Source organism: Charadrius vociferus, unplaced genomic scaffold (assembly GCF_000708025.1).
Source record: "Charadrius vociferus isolate BGI_N301 unplaced genomic scaffold, ASM70802v2 scaffold385, whole genome shotgun sequence".
NCBI lineage: Eukaryota > Metazoa > Chordata > Aves > Charadriiformes > Charadriidae > Charadrius > Charadrius vociferus.
In genome coordinates, this window is record NW_009648925.1 from 3,768,481 (window position 1) to 3,787,211 (window position 18,731).

The 18,731-nt window shown below is 42.3% G+C and overlaps 1 protein-coding gene across 1 annotated transcript in view; it reads left to right on the plus strand.

Moving 5' to 3' along the window:
• Positions 1-5,200: 5,200 nt before the first annotated feature.
• Positions 5,201-18,731, plus strand: part of SEMA5B (sema domain, seven thrombospondin repeats (type 1 and type 1-like), transmembrane domain (TM) and short cytoplasmic domain, (semaphorin) 5B) — a 136,090-nt gene continuing 122,559 nt past the window's right edge. The window contains exon 1 of the mRNA XM_009887274.1: positions 5,201-5,354. Coding sequence (XP_009885576.1) covers positions 5,201-5,354 — 154 coding nt within the window. The remainder of the gene's footprint in view (positions 5,355-18,731) is intronic.

An 18,731-nucleotide genomic window follows, 5' to 3' on the forward strand; every position in this document is an offset into this window, starting at 1 on the left:
ATTTAATTGAAGCAAAACAAGATATCTTCACAGATTCTCATCTGAACAGTCGTTTGACCAACCCCATATGTTTGCCTCCGAAGTAAATAAATGAGAAAACCTTGTTATGTGGGAGCCTGGTCTAAGGGTGCACATGAGATCTGACATGTGGCTATGCAAGTGCAGCGTGCCATGTTTTGGCCGTGAGACAGATCCATCTCCCTGGCACAGGCATGGCTGAGCGCTGAGTGTACTGATGTGGCCGGGGGCAGAGGGAAAAGCTGTGCCTTTTCTTCGATAGTGTGAAATGGCCCTTGGAGCCTGTCCGGTGGGACAAATTCCAGCTGGTGAGGGTGGGAGGGGAGGGCAAGGAGCAGCGGATGAATAAAGGACCGTGGTTTTGTTGGCCTTGGAGTTTTCTAGGGCAGAGCTGCCTGTGCCAGCCTGTCATAGCCACATTGCTGAGCTGTCTTGCTTTATAATGTTTATATTTATTTCACTTATTCTTCCAGTACTTTTTTCAATATTTTAATGTCCACCTCTTTCTGTTGCTATCCCATGCTAATAAAATCATAACTGTGCCAACCACAAAAGATCCCGAACAGAAGCATTAATGCTTTTACAGGAGGTTCCTTTTTTAGTCTTTTTTAAAGGCATCTCTTTTCTTTAAAATGAAAGATGAAGCATTTTCTTTTATCCTTAAACTTTACTGTCACGTTTTATTAAGTCAAAATGATAGTTACAGTCAGAGGAAAGCAGGATATGAATTCCTGGTACAGCCATTTTTAAAGTGTGCTTTGTTTTAAAGCCCTGAAGATTGATTGAAGGTATTTTTCTTTTAGACGTGGAGCTTTAGTCAAAGGGGGCCTGATCTGAGTTACCCTCTGTAAATCAGGATTAGTTCCTGTGAAATCAATGGAGTTACAATGATACAATACGGGGCCGGTTGGAAAAGACTCATGCCCCGAGAATGAATAAGGGAGGGACCGTGGGTGATCCCCTGAATGCTGCACTTGTGCGAGGGGGTGAAGCCACGAGGCAAAGCAGAATTATACGCCGTCCCTCTTGGGCTGCCGTGAAACGGCCTGGGTGAGGAACGGGCATGTGGCAGTGGGTTTGTGCTCCCATGGGTGCTGCGGTTGCGAATCTCAGCTTTGGGGACACACTGAGTGTGCAGACCTCCTGCTCTGCCCCGAAGAAGCAGCTCTTTGCCCATCCCCTGCCACTGCCGCTACAGTCAGGGAGGCCCATGAGCTGAGCGAGCCTGATTTAAGAGACAAGAGGATGGTGGCAGAAGTGGTGTTCTACTAAGTACCTCTCTCTGGACCATATTTCACTGGATCCAATGGAGCCTGAATTTGTTGACCTTTTTTTGGCAGAGGGCCAGAGGGATTCACTGCGTAGAGCAGGAGAGGGGAGAGAGACGTCCCATCGCTGCGCCTTGGGACTGTGCAGAGGACAGGCTTTCGTGAGGGAGAGGGCTGACAAACTGGGACAGATAATCTTATTGGACATTTTTATCCTTTTTTCTTTTTTTTTTTTTCAAATATGTCTGCATTGCAGGGTGGTGGTGGTGAATAGCTAAGGTGGTAAAAATACATCAAGATGAGCAAATAAAGAATTGAAATTATATGTCCTGTCTGAGATTTGAGCTTAACCAGGGATTTGAGCTCTTGTCTCTCATCTGCACTGAAACATTGACAGCTGATTTCTTGAGCCCTAAGCCATTTTGAGCAGAGACTCTAATAAGAACAGGTCTTTTTATGGCATTTAACTGTATCTAAACGGCTTAACGCTAGGGCAAGTTCCAGCAGTGCAAACCCCTGCTAGCCTGGGCTGTGCTTAGGACATGCAGTGTTTTAGCAGTCTGGGTGAAGACTGGTCCTAAGCACTGGTGATACTCCAGCCCTCACACTGAAAATCCGCAGCTTGGGCAAAAGTGGAGGCTTGAGTTTGGCGATCTCCAATAGAATTAAAATATTTACACTTCTTAACTAGCTGCTGGACTCTCCCAGGCAGTTACTAGTTTGCTCTTGGCATACAGTTGACCTGCTCTTCTTGCACATGGCACTGCTTCATATTCGGAATATGTTTTTTTGAGAAATAAAGTTGCAGCAGGTGGGAAGAGCAATTACTGAGTTAGTCTCTCAAAATATTGAGAAAAAAATGAAAAAGGCAGCCTGGGAAGGGGCAGATTGAAGGAGTAACCTTTTGCAATGCTATCCACCGTCTGAATATTGTTCAGCTGTGCTCTAGGGCTCTGGCTTCTGTCACCCTTGATCAAGCTGGCATTTACCCATTGACTTTGACTTCAGTAGACACCAACTCAGGGCTGCACGTGACACTGATTTTGTTCAACTTCCCAGCACATGAATGCTCCACACATTTGATGGATGCAATTGGATGTGGGAGATGGGGGACCACAACAGGGACATAGGGAAGGATACAATTTTTTTATGATTTTTCTTTTCCGTCTTTGTTTGGTCATGTATTACTTTCTACTTCACGTCAAGTTTGCAACCATTATTTTCATACACACTTCGGATTTCCCTATGACAATAAGGAAAAAGAAGATGGAACTTTACCCCAAATACTGGTCACAGCTTTCTAAGGAACACTGAAGTCTCTTGGACTGTGGTAAAATCTCCCAGGGAAAGTGGCAGAAATCCAGCTACTTGGCACATTTTACAACTAGTCCAGACAAAACACTAGTAAATGTGCTCTGCTTTGGAAGAGAATAGGCTGTGGGATGTTACGAAGATTTCCAGTATGCAACTTTTTATCATTTCATGACCCTGATGACTGTGAAACTTGAATTTACTCATCTGCTGATTGTAGATCACATAGGGCCTTAGTGGGGCATGGGATCCTACCATGTGTCTTTGATTTAAGAATTTTTTTCACCTAGTTTGAGACCATTGTTGGGATGCTTAGTATGTGAAAATGGCCACATCGGCTCAGACTAAAAGTCTGTCTGGTTTAGTACCTTATTTCTAGGATTAGCCAGTAATGGCTACACTGGGAAGAGCAGAGCATGCATAAAGTGAGATTTCCATGACTGTCTCTTCCAGTTTCCAGCAAGGATATCTGACAGTGAAGAAGTCCTTTTGCCTCTTGTGCATTTCCCACAACAACTATTTCCTATCCAAGGAAAGTTTGGCTTTGTCTCTTCTGAAACTTTTAGGTGGATCTGAGAACTATATAAAATGCATATCCTTAGGGTTCACATCTCTGTGCTGGGTTTCACTTCTGGATCTGTACTGAAAAAAATGATCATTTAAACCAATGGCCGAAAAGATAATCCAATGCTTCATCATCAATAATTTTCATGACAGCGTGACTTGCACATCTTCATCATCCAAGATGCCATAGTACTCAGTGGTGTACGCCCTGCAGTATGCTTGTGCTTAATGACTAAACGCAGTGCTGGCTTTAGCTTTCGATGATGTCACATCTCATACTTCTGCCAGTCCCATTTTTTAATTTAACATGATATTCGCTGTGTTTAAAAAAAAAAAACAACAAACAACCAAAAAACAAACCACCTCTGTAGTGAAGCGCTGTAGAACCTCCTTTGGAGAACTGGGAGGGGATTTTATACATCCCTGCATAAAGTCTGCATGTATATGGGGCTGGAAAAAATGTGAAATGATGTAATCTCTCACGCACAGTAGTTGGGAAACCAAGTCCCTAGAACTACCCTAGATCCTGAATGCCAACGCTATTTTCAGTCAGTGGTATGGAGCTGCTGCTGAGGACACGCATAATGGATGTGCTGGCAACTTATCTTTATGCCAGTGTTTAAAATCACAGAGAAATATAGATAAGAATAAAACATAGGATTCCTCTTTCAAACCAGCTGTCTCCCATTGCTGCTGTAAGCAGTCCCTTATTGCTCCTGTGATGTCCAAAGGCCTTTACAAACTTCTTCCAACTCCTTGATGTCACAATATTGTCCCCTATATTGGAGTTTCCTCCATGCCATGAGCCTGTCATCGTGTATCAGGCAGTACCTCATGTTATCATCCTGGCCACTTCAGATCACTGAAGGTGTTTTGGAGACTCTGAACAAAAATATAGAGGTATAGGGCACTGCAGGCGTTACACTACCCTTATGAATCACTACACCTGCAGGAACTGAAAATCTCGGTATGTGGGAATTTAATCAGAATCAGCTTTATCACTAGATAAGATTTAAAGGTAGGAGACTCCATTTGTTTGAAAACATGTGTTTGCAATAACTGAAAAAAGTTACATAGGAGAATACAACACGGACATCAGTAAGATTAAATTTGGCAATGCAGATTTTCCTAAGATGCAGCAGCATCTTGAGGAGCTTGTGGCACAGGCTAATTAATCCTCCGTCCCCTGCCTCAGGCCTGGTAGGCCCACGGGAATATTTTTGAGCTATATATATTGTCTGCTGCTGTTGTTAAAAATGCTCACGTAGTAAAGGCATGGCTTTCCCCTCTCCTAGCCTGAGAGTAAGTGCTCCTCCTCTTTAGCTGTGCCTCAGCTCTTGTGACTGGGAGCCATAGCATCCCATGATAATGCAGGCAATTGACTCACTTCTCACTGTTCCCATTAAGCTCTTTTAATTTTTATGTTACCTTAATTAGCACTTTCCTGGAAACACCTTTAAATTGGCTTTTCTTGTTTCAAGACATTTAAAACAGCAGTGGTAAAATGTATAAATCTATTAGAACAGTATTAATTGCATATGTATTTTTGTGATGACTGGTGTAGGCCTTTCCTTAGCAAACTCTTGAATGTAGCATGATGTTTAGACATGGACGTGTCATGAAACTGAGGAGTGAGGTGTCCCCACTGGGGGATATATTCACATCTGGAGTATTTGAGATTTCTTGTTGTCAGCACTGGCCATTGCACACCGGCTGCTGTATAAGGACACATACCCCAAAGGTCCACAGAGATATATATTTAGAGAGCTGCACGCTTCCCTTCTCTTTGAAGTTAGGAGCCCAAATACAGTTGTAAATTGAGTCTTTTTTTTTTTTTTTTTTTTAAGATAGTGTTTGTGGAATATTATCTTATGTGCTTAGCACAAGTGGGGTTGGGATGAAAGGGGAACCTCCACCCTTCTCTGCCCATGTTACACACTCTGGATAAGCATTTGTCTTTCTGAAAGTGGAATTATTTGTATTTCAGGTATCGTCCCTGGGCCTACCTTGGAAGCTAGATCTGCAGCCGCCCTTCAGTCATGGTTGTTTCAAGATTAAAGGCCATTTCCCTGTCATTGCCAAGCCTTTTTCTTCTCGCTTTTCATCTCTCAGCATCACAGAATGTACCTGAATACTCTGAAGCTGAACATCAGCAATGTGTCAGGAAAGAACACCCCACAATTGCTTTTGAAGGTAAGAGCTTCTATTCCTGTTTCAAGTTCCAGTAGGATGATCCATTTTGAAGTCCTTCTCCTGGTGTTGATATGGATGATGGTTTAGTCTGTGCTGTTTTCCTTACACCTGTGTTCCACAGGCCAGTGCAAGTGGCCTGATGAATCGTATTCCCTTTGATGCTTTACAGTGTTTTAACTTTGAGGTTTCACAGCAGTGAATTCAGGCAGTTTTAGGACTACTGGTCCATTTTCAATTCTGCTACAGGCTCCCTGTAATCTTGTGCCACACTGAAACTGTTTCAGTTTCCTTTTTTCTAACTGGATTCAGTAATGCTTATACACCTCACCTGGCTGGCTGGATCCAGACACTTAATAAGTGAAAAGTGATGGAGAATGTGGAAGTACTTGAATGCAAGAGAAGTAAATTGTTTTAAAATTGCAGGGAGCCGCTGCCTTTTTGTTTGTTGCATTTGTTTTGTATTTATCTCCTCAACTAGTAGTTTTTCCGTCTTTCATCTGGCCATTTATCTTGACAAGGTCTTAAGAATGTGAGGGGGCCTTTGTGTTGCAATGGGCAATCCTTTTACTGTTCTTTTGCAACATGGAAATTCTCTTGTCCTTATCCCAGTTGGATTTTTCATGAGTGTGTATTGGTAAGTTGCTGTTTGTCCAATCTGTCCACTTACCCACACTACAGTTAGATCATTATATCGGTACCACCATTATTTCTGAATTCACCCCAGACTAGTGTGTTAAGCTGAGTGTGCCAGCATCATCAGCTGCTGAATCTCCTCGCTAAAAATGGTTTCCTCCTAAATGTTGAAATATTGATTTTGGTTCCCATTTAAGGCTTTGCAATGCATCTCCAGTTACATTCTTCACTAAAGGCAATTAAGTACCTTGCAATGTGTCTCTAGTTAGGGTCTTTGCTAAAGGCAATTTAGTTGTGGTTTTGTGACCTTTGAGATAGGGTTTCCAGGAAGAAAGTAGTCAAAGGCTTCCTTGCTGACCTTTCAGGATTCTTCTAGAAAGCTTTACCCTTCTTTGCAGAGGAGGAAACTCTTGTCTCTTAATTTGGAAAGTGTAAGAGATTTCTTGTCTGTTTTCTATTATCTATGCTTTAAAGGTTTAAATGGATTAAAGTAAATTAGCAAAATCTTTAAGACTGCATGATATGGCACTGACTCTAACTTTGCTCTGGTGCTCCAGTGAGTAAATAAACCTTGATTTTGATTGCTAAATAAGTCTAACCATCTGTCTAACTGGGGGGGGGTGAAAGGAGAAACTCTTGTAGTTAATAACATGGTGGAACTCCATTGGATATTTGAATAGATAATACAATAATGAGGATGTTATAGGTAAAGAAAAGAGAAAAAGCAAGCATTCTTTCTATAACCAGGAGCACAAAACTTTTTTATAGAGGATGTATTTGTGGGATCCAGCACTGAGATAAATCATTCTGCAGGGAATATTAGAGCCCCGCTTCCTGATGTTGAGGAATTGGTGGGCATTTTTGGCACTCAATGCGAGTGCTTCTCCGCAGAAGTGATGGCTTCATAAACACAGTCATAATCTGCCAGTTTGCTTTGTTTTAATCAGGCATGAATTTTTCATGGAAATAAATGGTCTCTCCTCTCCTTTCGCTGTTCTTGTTCCCTTTCTCTCTTCATTGATAGAGGGCAAAAACTGGTATGGGTTAATCAGAACTTAACAATTATATAAAAGAAATAAAGATGGAAATTGCAGACGCATCAAGAAAATGATCCAGATTTTCATTTGGGTCTTTTAAACCCAAGTTATATTCAGAGGTGGTTTTTTTTTTTTTTTTTCTCAGCACCTGTTTCCTCATGTTTGTTCATGATACGGTTTAATCCTGTATTTTCTGCTGAAAAATACACAGGAATAAAATTAAAGGCACCTTATTTCCTCTGCACATAGTGTTTATGTTTTATGGAAGAGGGCTCACACCTCCAAAAACACATCTCAGTTCATAATATGATTTACCTTAAAGCTATACCCTGTTCTGATGCCAGCCCAGGAAGGTTTAGACTACAGGGGAGACAAGCAGGGGAATCTACATCTTATGTGCCATTGCAAATCACTCTGAGGGTGTCTCTGCTCAGCAGTGTGGCTCATGGGCTTCCTGTGGGTCTCCAAATACATTGGCCCATGGATCACAACCTGCTGTACACTGGAAATGTCGAACCAATGACTGAAAGAGGGACCTTAGCAGCAGCCCTGCTGGTGCTCCTGCTGCCAGGGGGGAGGATTATGTTACAGCAGTAATTGTCAGTGGATGGGCGGTAATAATAAGTAAGGCCCCACACCATTCAGTTGTACAGGATGCATTAATTTACTGCCAGAACGAACAGATTCACAAAGCAGTTTATGTTACAAAGGGGTTGAATAGTTTCTTTTTCACAACCTTGCTAGCCAGGCTTCCCATCGCAATACAGAGGGGATGCCGTAACATGTTTTGTGTTCTCCAGTCTTCAGTTCCCACCTTACTTGTGCTCAGCCTCTCTTTTTATTGCACTCTTCCTCCAGATTATGGTATTCTTAACATCCAGTTGGCTGGAAAGTATCCTTGTCATGGAAGAATCCAAGCAAAACTCCTTTTTGCCTAGTTTTTAACTTATTTCCTGAGAAATTATGTGGTTTTTATGTCTCATCTCTGCTTATTGTATCTCATACACATTAGTCAACTGTCTATTTGAATTGATATCTCTTTGTATTGCTATGGGAGGGGTAAGAAAGATGGAACACAGTACACAACATCCTCATTTAAGCAGAAAGGAGTCTATGTATGCAAATGCTTTTACTTTAGCTGTGTTTGGACCTGAAGAAATGCCTGTTTCTTTACAGAGTCCATTCCCAAACCACCTGCCAGTACTTGTGACCTAGAGAAAATGGTCTAGACAAGTCAAGAGACATAAATTCTGGTCCTAAATATGCTTATTTTATATGCTCAAGATAAAGTTTGGCCTGCCAGGAGAGATGTGGGCTGGGAAGGGGTTGTGATCTGAATGATTTATCCTAGCAGACCACAGAGAGATTGTGAGGGACAGGTTAGGAATTTGTGCTGTGAGCACTGTCCTATGTGTTTGCACAGTACCAAACTAACACAACGGTGCCCCAGTTTCCCCGGGGCTTATAAATGATGCTCATTGTACAGTTCACCATCAATAATAACGTACCCAGTTTGGGCTTTTCATAATTAGATTGTTGTACTCTGTGCTTATAAGAAATCCAGTTAAAGTTTGATTTCCCTTGTTAGATCAATAAGAAAATGATCTTTTACTTCCCAGGAGCCTGTTTCTGGTGTCTTATTACCTATTTGGCTGTGAGTGGGTAGCTGCATTAGGGATCTTGCATGCTTGTTTGTTTTTCAGTGACTTGAGAAATTAGTGAAACAAGTCAGGTATATTCTTAGTGCATCCTTTTCTATTTATACATGCATGTACACATGCTTCCAAGTCCCATTTCACTCAACAATATGCCATCCCAGCACAGCTCCACTGTGGACCACTCTGGTAAGCCAAACACCAGAGAAATTGTTTCTAATTCTTGTCAGTCATGCTCATCTTTCTTGTCTTTTCCTTATATACCTTATAACCAATGGATCAGTCCCTGCATTCCAACTGGGCTATGCCGTTGCCGCACTGTCCTGGTTCTTAGCATTATCCTTCATTGTTATACAGCTGTTCCTTAGACATAAAGCACCTTTGCTATTCATTAGAGACATTTGGAGCTCCTTTGTAACATGCCCCTTGGGAAAGCCAGAAACATCTTCTGCCACAGCAATACTACGTCAAATTTGTTATTTCGAGCCAGAGCCATGACTGACGTGCGTATATGTTTGTAATGGGTGCAGAGTGCTTGGTTTCAGCTTGTTTACCAAGGAAGTGCTTAAAAGTTTGCAAACTCATCTGTGTTATATGAGTCACTTGGATGTTCACAACTTAACTGGAAATGAGTTGTAGACAGGTTTCCACTTGCAGTTTCTACCATTATTTATTTCTCATTAGTTTTATCCATTAAATCACTATGCTCAGGAAAAAGTATGATAGACTTCCCTTTTTTTTTTCTGTTCTGTCTTCCAGGGCTTTCTCCCCTGGGTCATGGCAGTTAGCGTAAGCTGGAAAAACATCATTTGTCCCTGCTTTAATAATTGCAGCCTGTCTTCATCCATAAAAACACCTCAGCTGATCTCATGCTGAAGCATAGGAGAGAGGAGGACTTGGTTAAATAGCTTATATCCCAGATCTTCTCAGGACTGCGAATCTCAGCTGTGCTGACCGTATCATCATGGCTGGTGTGCGTTCAGTTTAACCCATTGTATAATTCTCAGTCTCTCCTAGATACAGACAAGTTGCTTTGTCTGTTGCCGCAGGTTTTCAAAATGAATTAGTTTGGGAGTGTTTAGATCTGGGATTTTATTTCAGACTGTCTGTAATTATTACCTTCTAGCAGATGAATGTGATTCAGGTTGCTTGAATGTAGCTTGCTGTATATTTTCTCAATATTTTCTTTCTTTAAACAACATTATATTGAAATGTGGCCAGCTTCAAACACTGAAATCTGTGGGGAGCAGTTAAGTGTTCGCTTGTTGTACTGAAAGCAAAAGCTGTTTTAACTTTGTGGGCTGAAGGATAATAGGGTATGATTTATTTCTTTTGAAGGTTCTTGACATTTTACCAAACACCCACACTATTGTTGAATTGGTCACTAATACATTATTCCCTATACTGTATATTGATGGAAAAAAAGCACATTAGCATCCATCAACTCCAAAGGCCAGCTAGGAAAGCCCCTTAGGAAATTCTGATAAAGATTTACACTTTTCTTGAGCAAGTGAGAGTTTGACAATCCAAACCAAAATTTTAGTTAACGAAGGATGAAGATTGTGGGGTGAAGTATGAGAGGTATATCTGCCTGAATATCAAAGGGAAGGCAAAATACATTACGGGAGAATTGTCTTCTAGCTCATAGCCTTGCTGCCCTTGAATCTCCATACAGGGAGTCCAAACATGAACTAATGACAGATTTTTTACTGGAAACCGGTGGCATCCTATGGGTGCTACAGAATATTTGACCTTTGGTGCATTTCAGTATAGATTTTGTTTCCATTAAGCAAAGCTTGTGGAAATTTTCTTTTTAATCTTGAAAAATGGAACTGTGGCAAATGAAGCTGATATTTTCTTCTTTAGGGTTGATTTAGAATTTGTTTGAAAATTGTGACTAATAAAGCCATAAATATACAGTGGTTAGGGAAGTAATTTGTTCTCAGGCAAAACTTCTGAAAATTACACCTAACAGCTCTCAATATATTTTTCATTCCATAATAATAGTTATAACAATAATGATGGTAGTTCTTTGACACTTCCCCATTGATGGTGTCCGAGGCACTTCACAAGTAATTGCAATGAGATTTGATTGAAAAAATTATTCAATGTGCTGTTCCTTGGGGCCTCAAGAAGGGAAAGGGGTCTTAGAAGAGTGCCCTTCATTCACAAAATGCTGTATACAGAGCAAATCATGACAAGCAGGAGAGAAAAGGAAGACTTTATGGTGAAGCTTCAGGAAGCAGAGTGATTGAGTAACTCTTACGTGTTGGAGTAGGGGAAGGTAAAACTTTAAAGAGGTACAAGAGCTCAAGTAAAGGAGCAGCCTCTGACCGTGAGTGGTGATGATGATGAGAGGGAGGGCATGCTCAGGAACAGGACTGAGTGAGGTGGGATCATGATGTGTAGGAACAGGTACTCAGAAGGTTACCAGCATAGTATGCATGGACCGAGGCCATGAAAAACTCTGGTCAACAGCACAATAGCTTATTTATATTTTCAGAGATCCTGCTGGTGTAACTGGGGCTAACAAGAGCAGCTAACAGCAGCATGTGCATGGTTCTTTCTTTGGCACAGTGGTTAGATCTAGGACATAGAAGTGGGCTGCCTCTTTTCAGATCGCAGACAGCATCTCAGAGAAAGGAAAGAGGGTGGAAAGCAAAGCAAAGCGCTTTTCTTCTTTTTCTGTTGCTCAGTACAAACAAAAACATGCCTTATGGAGACCTCATTCTCAATTTTAAAGTTTACTTAGCATAGTTCCCTAACCGAATAAGTTTGTGAGCCAGTGGTATGGCAGACCTCATTTATTTAACACATCTGCTTCTGATGTGTGTTAATATATCACATTCTCCTAAAACCTTCCATTCAAGGATGTTGTTATGCTTTGATAAAGTTCACTTTAGTACTAGCAATCTCATAAGAAATATTCTTGTTTAACCATGCGGGTTTCACCCTGGAAAGCCACAATCAGTCTCAGCTCAGTCAAGCACTTAATATGTACTTACCTTGAATCTGTGGGATTGTGTACTTGAAACCGAGTGTATGCTTATGTGCTGAGCTAGACCAGAGTCAAAGTGCACAGCACTGAAACATCAAGTCTGTAAATGGAAACTATAGCATATAATTTTGTTTCTAGTGACTTCTGCTACCATAGGTCCAATAGGCCAAGTTGTTCCTCTAACATGGCGGAACCAAGTGGTTAAGAAATCCAGCACGTTCCTTGGCTTAGTATAGGATTAGCTGGATGAAAGTCTGTGATCTGCAATACACAGTAGACTGCATTAGAGGTTTTTATGATCATTTGTAGCTTTAGGAGGTGGAGATAAAATCCTGAAGAAACTCTTGTGCTTTGGCTTAAAAGCTCTGACTTCATAGATCATCCATCCTTTCCTTTATATAACATTGGGCAATCCTTAGAATGTGTTTTAATGGAAGTGCTTGAACTGCAAAATTCAGATTTGTATTTTATACACGGGGATTACTCTGTTTTACAGCACGTTAATTAAAGAGGTGGAGGTCATTGGTGAAATGTGGTCTTTGATAAACCTTTACTATTATTAGCCAGCTTCCAATTTAAAAACACTGATCCTTATGAGAACAGGTTCATTTCAAAAGTCTTTCAGAATTTTACAGCCTCTGCTCCAATTCATTGGTGTAACTGACTCACGGTGGGACCTTTGTCCACAAAAGACAGGAGTCCTCATAGGCTTGGCTAACTGAAAAGCACAAACTTGCGGCATCTCCAGTTCAGTCTCTGGTGAACCTGCAAAGAGGGTCAGCTTCTGTTTCAGATGTTCATCAAAATCAGACACATCTGCTTCTGTGGCAGATCTGTCTACCTGCAGGTGAAATTCAAGGACTTTAGCCATGTTTTCTGTGCCCTCTCCTACATTCTCGCTAGTGAAAACAATTATCCTGAATCATGCACCATCTTTGCTGGTGCAAGTGGCTGATGTAGACACGTAACTGTAAGGATAGTGAAAAAAATTTGCCTCCAGATGTGGAGGAGGTAGACTGAGCGATGGTTGAATGATGACAAAGGAGTGTTTTTTCCATCAGACTGCAGTGGCTGTAGGAGCCAAGATGCAGCTTGCTTTCCTGTCTGAGAAGAGGGATTACGCTGATCAGAATGTCATAGGAAGCTGCAAGTGATGCATGAGCACTCACCTTATCTTTTTCAGCGAGGGAGATTGCGTGACAGCTGCAGGTCTTGTCTCAGTAAACAATGGATCACAATACTTAAACACTCAACATTCTTAAGAAAAAAAAGAAAGCTCCAGGTTTGCTAACAGTGGGGTTGTGTGTGGCGCTGGTTAGCAGAGTTTCACAAGGTGGTGGTGGGACACAGGGCTATGGCTGATGACACCGTGCAGAGCTGATGCAGAGCTGCGTGGGGTAGCAGGCAAGGTTTTTGAGGAGGGTTGTTGAGGAGGAGGGGAGGCAGCATTAGGGTAGTGTTTGCCCTGGGTGGTAGCCTGCTGAGGAAAGCCAGATCCGTTCTTTCCACGAGGTGCTGTGCTGTGTAGGCACACACCTTTGGTCCTGTCAATCTCAGGCATGGCAAATGGACATGCTCGTGACTCATAGACCGTATCCTACACCCTTGCAGCACTGTGGCGTCTCCTCTTGCTCTTAATTGGCCGTTGCCAGCAAGGATCTGCAATGCTGGATGGTGGTTGGGGTTTGAGGTCTTGTGGGGGTCTGAGCAACAGGAGGCATGCTGAAGAGGGAAGAGCCTCTCTCATGTTACATGACTTCTTTCCCAACCCCCCTCCCTGAGGCCTGGGGACTCACCAAGTGGAAGTCTCCTGGCTCTCCCTGGGGCTGGTCTTGATTGAGCTTTTGCCTGCCCTTCACCATCTGCAAATAGGAACCCAAGCAAAAAAGAAAATGGGCCAAGGCTGGCCTCTCTGATGGAGCAGAAATGCCAAAGAACTTTAGAAATGTGCAGAATTGGTAATGTGACTCACGGTCCTTCGATCTCCTTCCTTGGGAGGCCCCCAGGACAACTTAACAGAACACTGTCCCATACTGGGAGTGAGTTCATGCTTATTTTCTGTTGTTTTCTTTATCTGGGATTAAATCCCTGGGTTCTTCCTGATAGACTGGTGTGTTTTGCCAGCTGCTCCATATTAATAATAAACAAAGTAAATAAACAAGCAGTCATAATTGTACTTTTGCAAAAATTAGGTTTGGACTAGGTTATTTTTTCTCCATATTGAAACAATTTAGCAACACTTGTTTTGAAGAAATGATTAAAATTTAGGAAACAAAGAGTCTAGATGCTTGGTATGCATTAGCGAGAGTTAGTGCCTCCTGTACATCGCGTGTTTTACAGATAATTAGGCCTTGATGCACTAGCCAGTATCCCTAAACCCATTTAACAATTGGAAGCACTGAGACACTAGATAGTTTCATGGTGTGCCCAGGACAGAGCGTACTCCTATGTCAGCACCATAGGGCACCTGGGACCATGCCTGCTTCTCCAGATGTCATTTTTCTCTTGGCATGGAAGAAGCTCAGCAAGGTTGGTTCAAGGAGGAACTGTAGGCAGTGAGGGGAGAGGTGCAAAATCATCTGGATTTGACATAACTTTAAACGATAAATTTATGATGTTATGATGATTATTGTGATTCCTGTGGCTCTGTGAAGGTACGACCTAAGTCTTTGGTTCTTTTTTTTTTTTCCCTTCAGGGTGGTAAAGAGCAGAGCTTTTTCTTCTGTCTCCTTCTGTTCGTTGGTAGCTGAGATACGGGACTATTCCCTCTTTCATGATACCAAGAGAAAAAGTCTTATTCTTTCTTCATCCAGTTATCTTCTATCCACATGTTTTTGGACAGGCATTAGCAACTCTTTTGCTTCTTGGATCTCATTGAAAGGGAATGGCTTACTGCTGTCACAGTGACTCTCAGGCCACTCATGGGTTAGCTCATTGTTTCTCTCATCTGAGGAGGAGTTTCATAGTTGGCCAAAACAGAAAGAATTGATTGAGTGGGTAGGAAATAAGGTGGAAACATAGCTGGAAGGTGAAGACTGCTAGAAAGGAAAGCAGGAGTGGGAGAGGAGGTGAATGTGGGGTCAGGGGGGTAAACTGAGTGAAACCATGAAAATGAGACAGCTGGAAGAACATCTGAGTTGGATTTGGGTATTGAGGGGAGAGAGAAGGAAACTGCTGGTTTGGCCCATTTTGTAGAAGGGCTTGTACTCTGCCAACTGCCTTCTGAGTCCTCGTAACTGTGAGTGGATATCAGAGATTTAAGAAGGCAATGAAGCTAGAAATTGCAGCAGTTGGGATGAGGACGTATTTAATGTACAATTAAAGATTTCAATGGATCAGATTAAAGAAAGAGAGAATACCAGTAATGAGGTGGAGGTGGTGATGGGAAGACAAGACAGCAGGGTGATATGTATGTGTAGGAGGACTTTTGGGGTAAAGCCAGCTTGAGTTTTTTGGCCTCATGAGTAAAGTTGAGCTCTGAGTGCTGACACATTTGTTTGCTCAGCTCTGCCCGCACAGCAAAAGATTTCTCCTTCCCCTGATAAATTTGCTGAATTGTGGAGCACTTTGTGTTGTGGAGGCTACTTTTACATCTCAGCATGGGGTAGGAGTGAAAGTTATTTTCCAACATGTATTGCGCTAACCTGTGGTGTGACCTACAACAGAGAGCTAAAATTTAAAATGAGGCTGGTATTAAAATATGATTCATTGTCAGTCTAATAAAGATAACACTGTAAGTAGAGTTCGACCTCTGTGTGTCCTTGGACATGTCCACGCGCTGCATTTGAGAAGACAGGTGGTAGCATGGGTAGCCTTCTGATCTTTGGTTACAGCCTTGTTTGCTTTGTTTCTGATGGGTTCTGGTCTGTGGCCCAAACAGAATGGAAACTGTGGCCTCAGTCTTAGCTGGCAACTGTCTACTTTGTGAAAAATGCTCTGAATACTGGGGATAATTGAAGCAGAGAATGGTGTGAGATGGTAGGTCTGATTCTGAAAAGGGGACATTTCGTCAGTATATACCAAGAAGACAGCCTGAGACTTCACCTTATGTTACAAAGTGATTTGCATCTGTTAGTCATTGCTGGGATACAACACTGAGAATCCTCCAGGCTAATGGGTGGTCTGAAAAAGATCTAAATGGTTGAGTACTTGCAAGCTGGAGTATCTGCCAGTCACATACTGGCATATACTCTATACATAGTTTATCTACTATATCTATATCTACTCACTATACATAGTTTGCCCTGTGCCACCACTGAAGCAAACAAAAAGGAGGGGAGATTGTACAGTTACAGAAGTCATGGCTGTCATCTGGGCCTCCCCAGGAATGCTGAAATACTCACACAGTAATTAAACATGCCATGAAATCATAAGCTGAGTTAAGAGAACTTAAAAGAGTCCGTACTGAGGCAGTAAGGGAAGCACTGAATGTGTGGTGAAGTTAACACTGCACAAAAGTAGGTCCGAGTTGTTGCAGAACAGGTATTTGTTTATTCCCATTGAGTTTGGCAGGCCCCCGGTGCTATATATATGCTCTACTTCATTGCACAAGCCTTTACTTATTTTACAGGGGCTTTATGTAATCTATGTGGTTCAGGTTGTCTTTTCTGGAATGGGATCCCTGGATCTTCTTGTTTAACTTCGCTATTTTCCTCCCTTAAGGTCTTTTTTCTGATATCTTTGAAGATTTTCTGTGCAGTCCTCCTGTTTTCAGTCGAAGACTCATGTTTCTATGTGGTAGCACAACTAGTGACTATACCTGGCACTAGTCATGAGCAGCTATTCCAGAATAACTCAATGTGTGGACACTTAGAGCAGCAACTACACTGCTACTCAAAAGTATGAACAGAGATCACATACACGTGCCTGAATTGGCTTTCAACTATCCAGCTCCAGTATAGATAGTGACTTTACAACTGGCAGTGTGGTATTCATACTGGGTGCAAGCTCTGCCCAAAACACAGGAGAAATACTTGAACTCAGGAGAAATAGTTCAAGACAAGGTTTTTGCTCATGCAGCCTCGCTGGTATTCAAAGCTAGCTCAGATAAAAGCGTGGGTAGTTTATATGTGGGTATACCCTTATTTTGCACAAAGAATCCTTGGTCCTGTTTAGTTTAGTTTCTTTTGCTCCAGACTAGGAAACTCGTGCTGAGAATTATTCCGGAAGAGATGGTCTTGAATAACACAGCGATTGGCCACACTCCGTGCACCTAGCAATGGCTTTGCAATTTCAAGGCATGGTCATTTAACCTCTCTGCTCTTGCGTGGTGTGTGCTGGATGCGCAAAGCTGTTACAGCTTGCTGGAGATGGGAGCTACAAGTGGGCTCAAGTGAGATGAAGCAGTAAATGCTGTCCTTCAGACAGGGAAGTCTCAACTCGGTGTTTACGTACTTCTTTCCTCCAAAACACACAGTGTAAGGGCGAGGTGGGGAGCAGCTGGTTTTGAGGAGATGAAGGCTCAAGTATTACCAGGTTTACCACATCTTTAGAAGCTGATCCAAACCCCATCAAGCTCAGTGGAAAACCGCCAATGATTTGAAGAGCCTCTGGATCAGGCCTTTAAACGCAGCTCCGCAATTTGGCACGCCGTCCTGTGTGCAGCTGACTAATCCTCATCCCAGTCCTGTACTCTCAGGAAGCCGGTGCAGAGCAGCGTGCTTGCAGGCTGCAGGGACCACCCTCCGAAATGGCAGAGGGCCTCTTTTCACCTTGTCTTATGCATACATAATAGCCTGAGCGCAGCTGCGTCTGCAGACTTACATTTCCTGTGAAACTTTGCCTTCTTTGCAGCTGGATACCTGAACCACCTTGAGCTGTGAAGGGACTTGCGGAGCTTTAGAGGCTCTGAATCAGATGTCTGGCGGTGGACGGTGTTGGAAACTATTAAACTTTTGTTCGTTGGTCCTCATGTGGAGGAAGTGAGAGCATGGATCTTTAACCCCCTGGAAATGATTAGAGATGAGAAGCACAAAGGAGGCCTTGATGAACATTTTGCCCCTAAGCCATGTGGTTCTTTGCTTTCCGGCTCCTGCTGCCGACATGCAAAGCCAGGGCCTTGGTTTTTAATTTTTCATACTGTTTTTAAACAGATACTTTTGCAAATGTAAACATGCCCCAGCACTGAAGGTTTCCAGCCAAATTAAAGAGTCAGCACTGGAAAAATCAGCCTGCTGAGAAAGGTCAAATACAAGCAAACTCTGGAGTTCATTGGGTCCATATGTGTAAACTTCAGCTAACTCAGATAGACCCAGGGCAGCACTTACCTTGCAGAACTAAGCTAGTTTCAAAATGAAAGGCTGGAACTGTCCTTAGGGATGCCTGTGGTCTGAGCAGCAGATTTGAATGTGTTGAATGAAAAAAGACCATGTCCTGACTCTTGGTTGCATTTCCATTCCACTTTATCCCTTCCCTCTTCACAGGAAGAAAGGAAGTTGGGAGGGAAAATGTGCCGTTTGGCATTAATTCTGACAACTCACATTTAGACATTCTTAGCAGGGACCATGCTGGGTTTAATAATCTCCAACTACATGCCTATAAAAGCTTAATTTTGCTATGAGGATGCATGGCTTGCAGCCTTTAATTTAATAACTGGGAAGGGTTTCTTTATAAGTTGTACCACCTGCAGTAGTAATAGAAATCAAGACACTGCCTGTTATTTCTTGGGCTTGATTGACATTTCAGCCAACATGGAAAGATTCGAGCCACCTACTGCCTTTAATTTTTTTTTAATTATTTTTACCTGTAATTTGACAGAGCTTGCCATTAAAAGGAAGAACTGATGAGTGTACCTCTCTGAAGTGAGGAGCTTTTGCTTAGAGCAGCAGATGAAGAAATATTCTTCCTGCTACTGCACTGTAATAGCGGGTTAGTTAGTAGGAAAGAGTTGGTAGGAGAGGAGGTAAAATGACAAGAGAAATTATGGCCTAAAAGCAGGATCCTTAAAAGGTATCATCATTATATAGCAATCCCCTAATCCCACCCCCATCAGCCAACAGAAATGCCAGGAGATCCACAGCACATGTCAGCCGGCTAACCTGCCTGAAAGGTATTA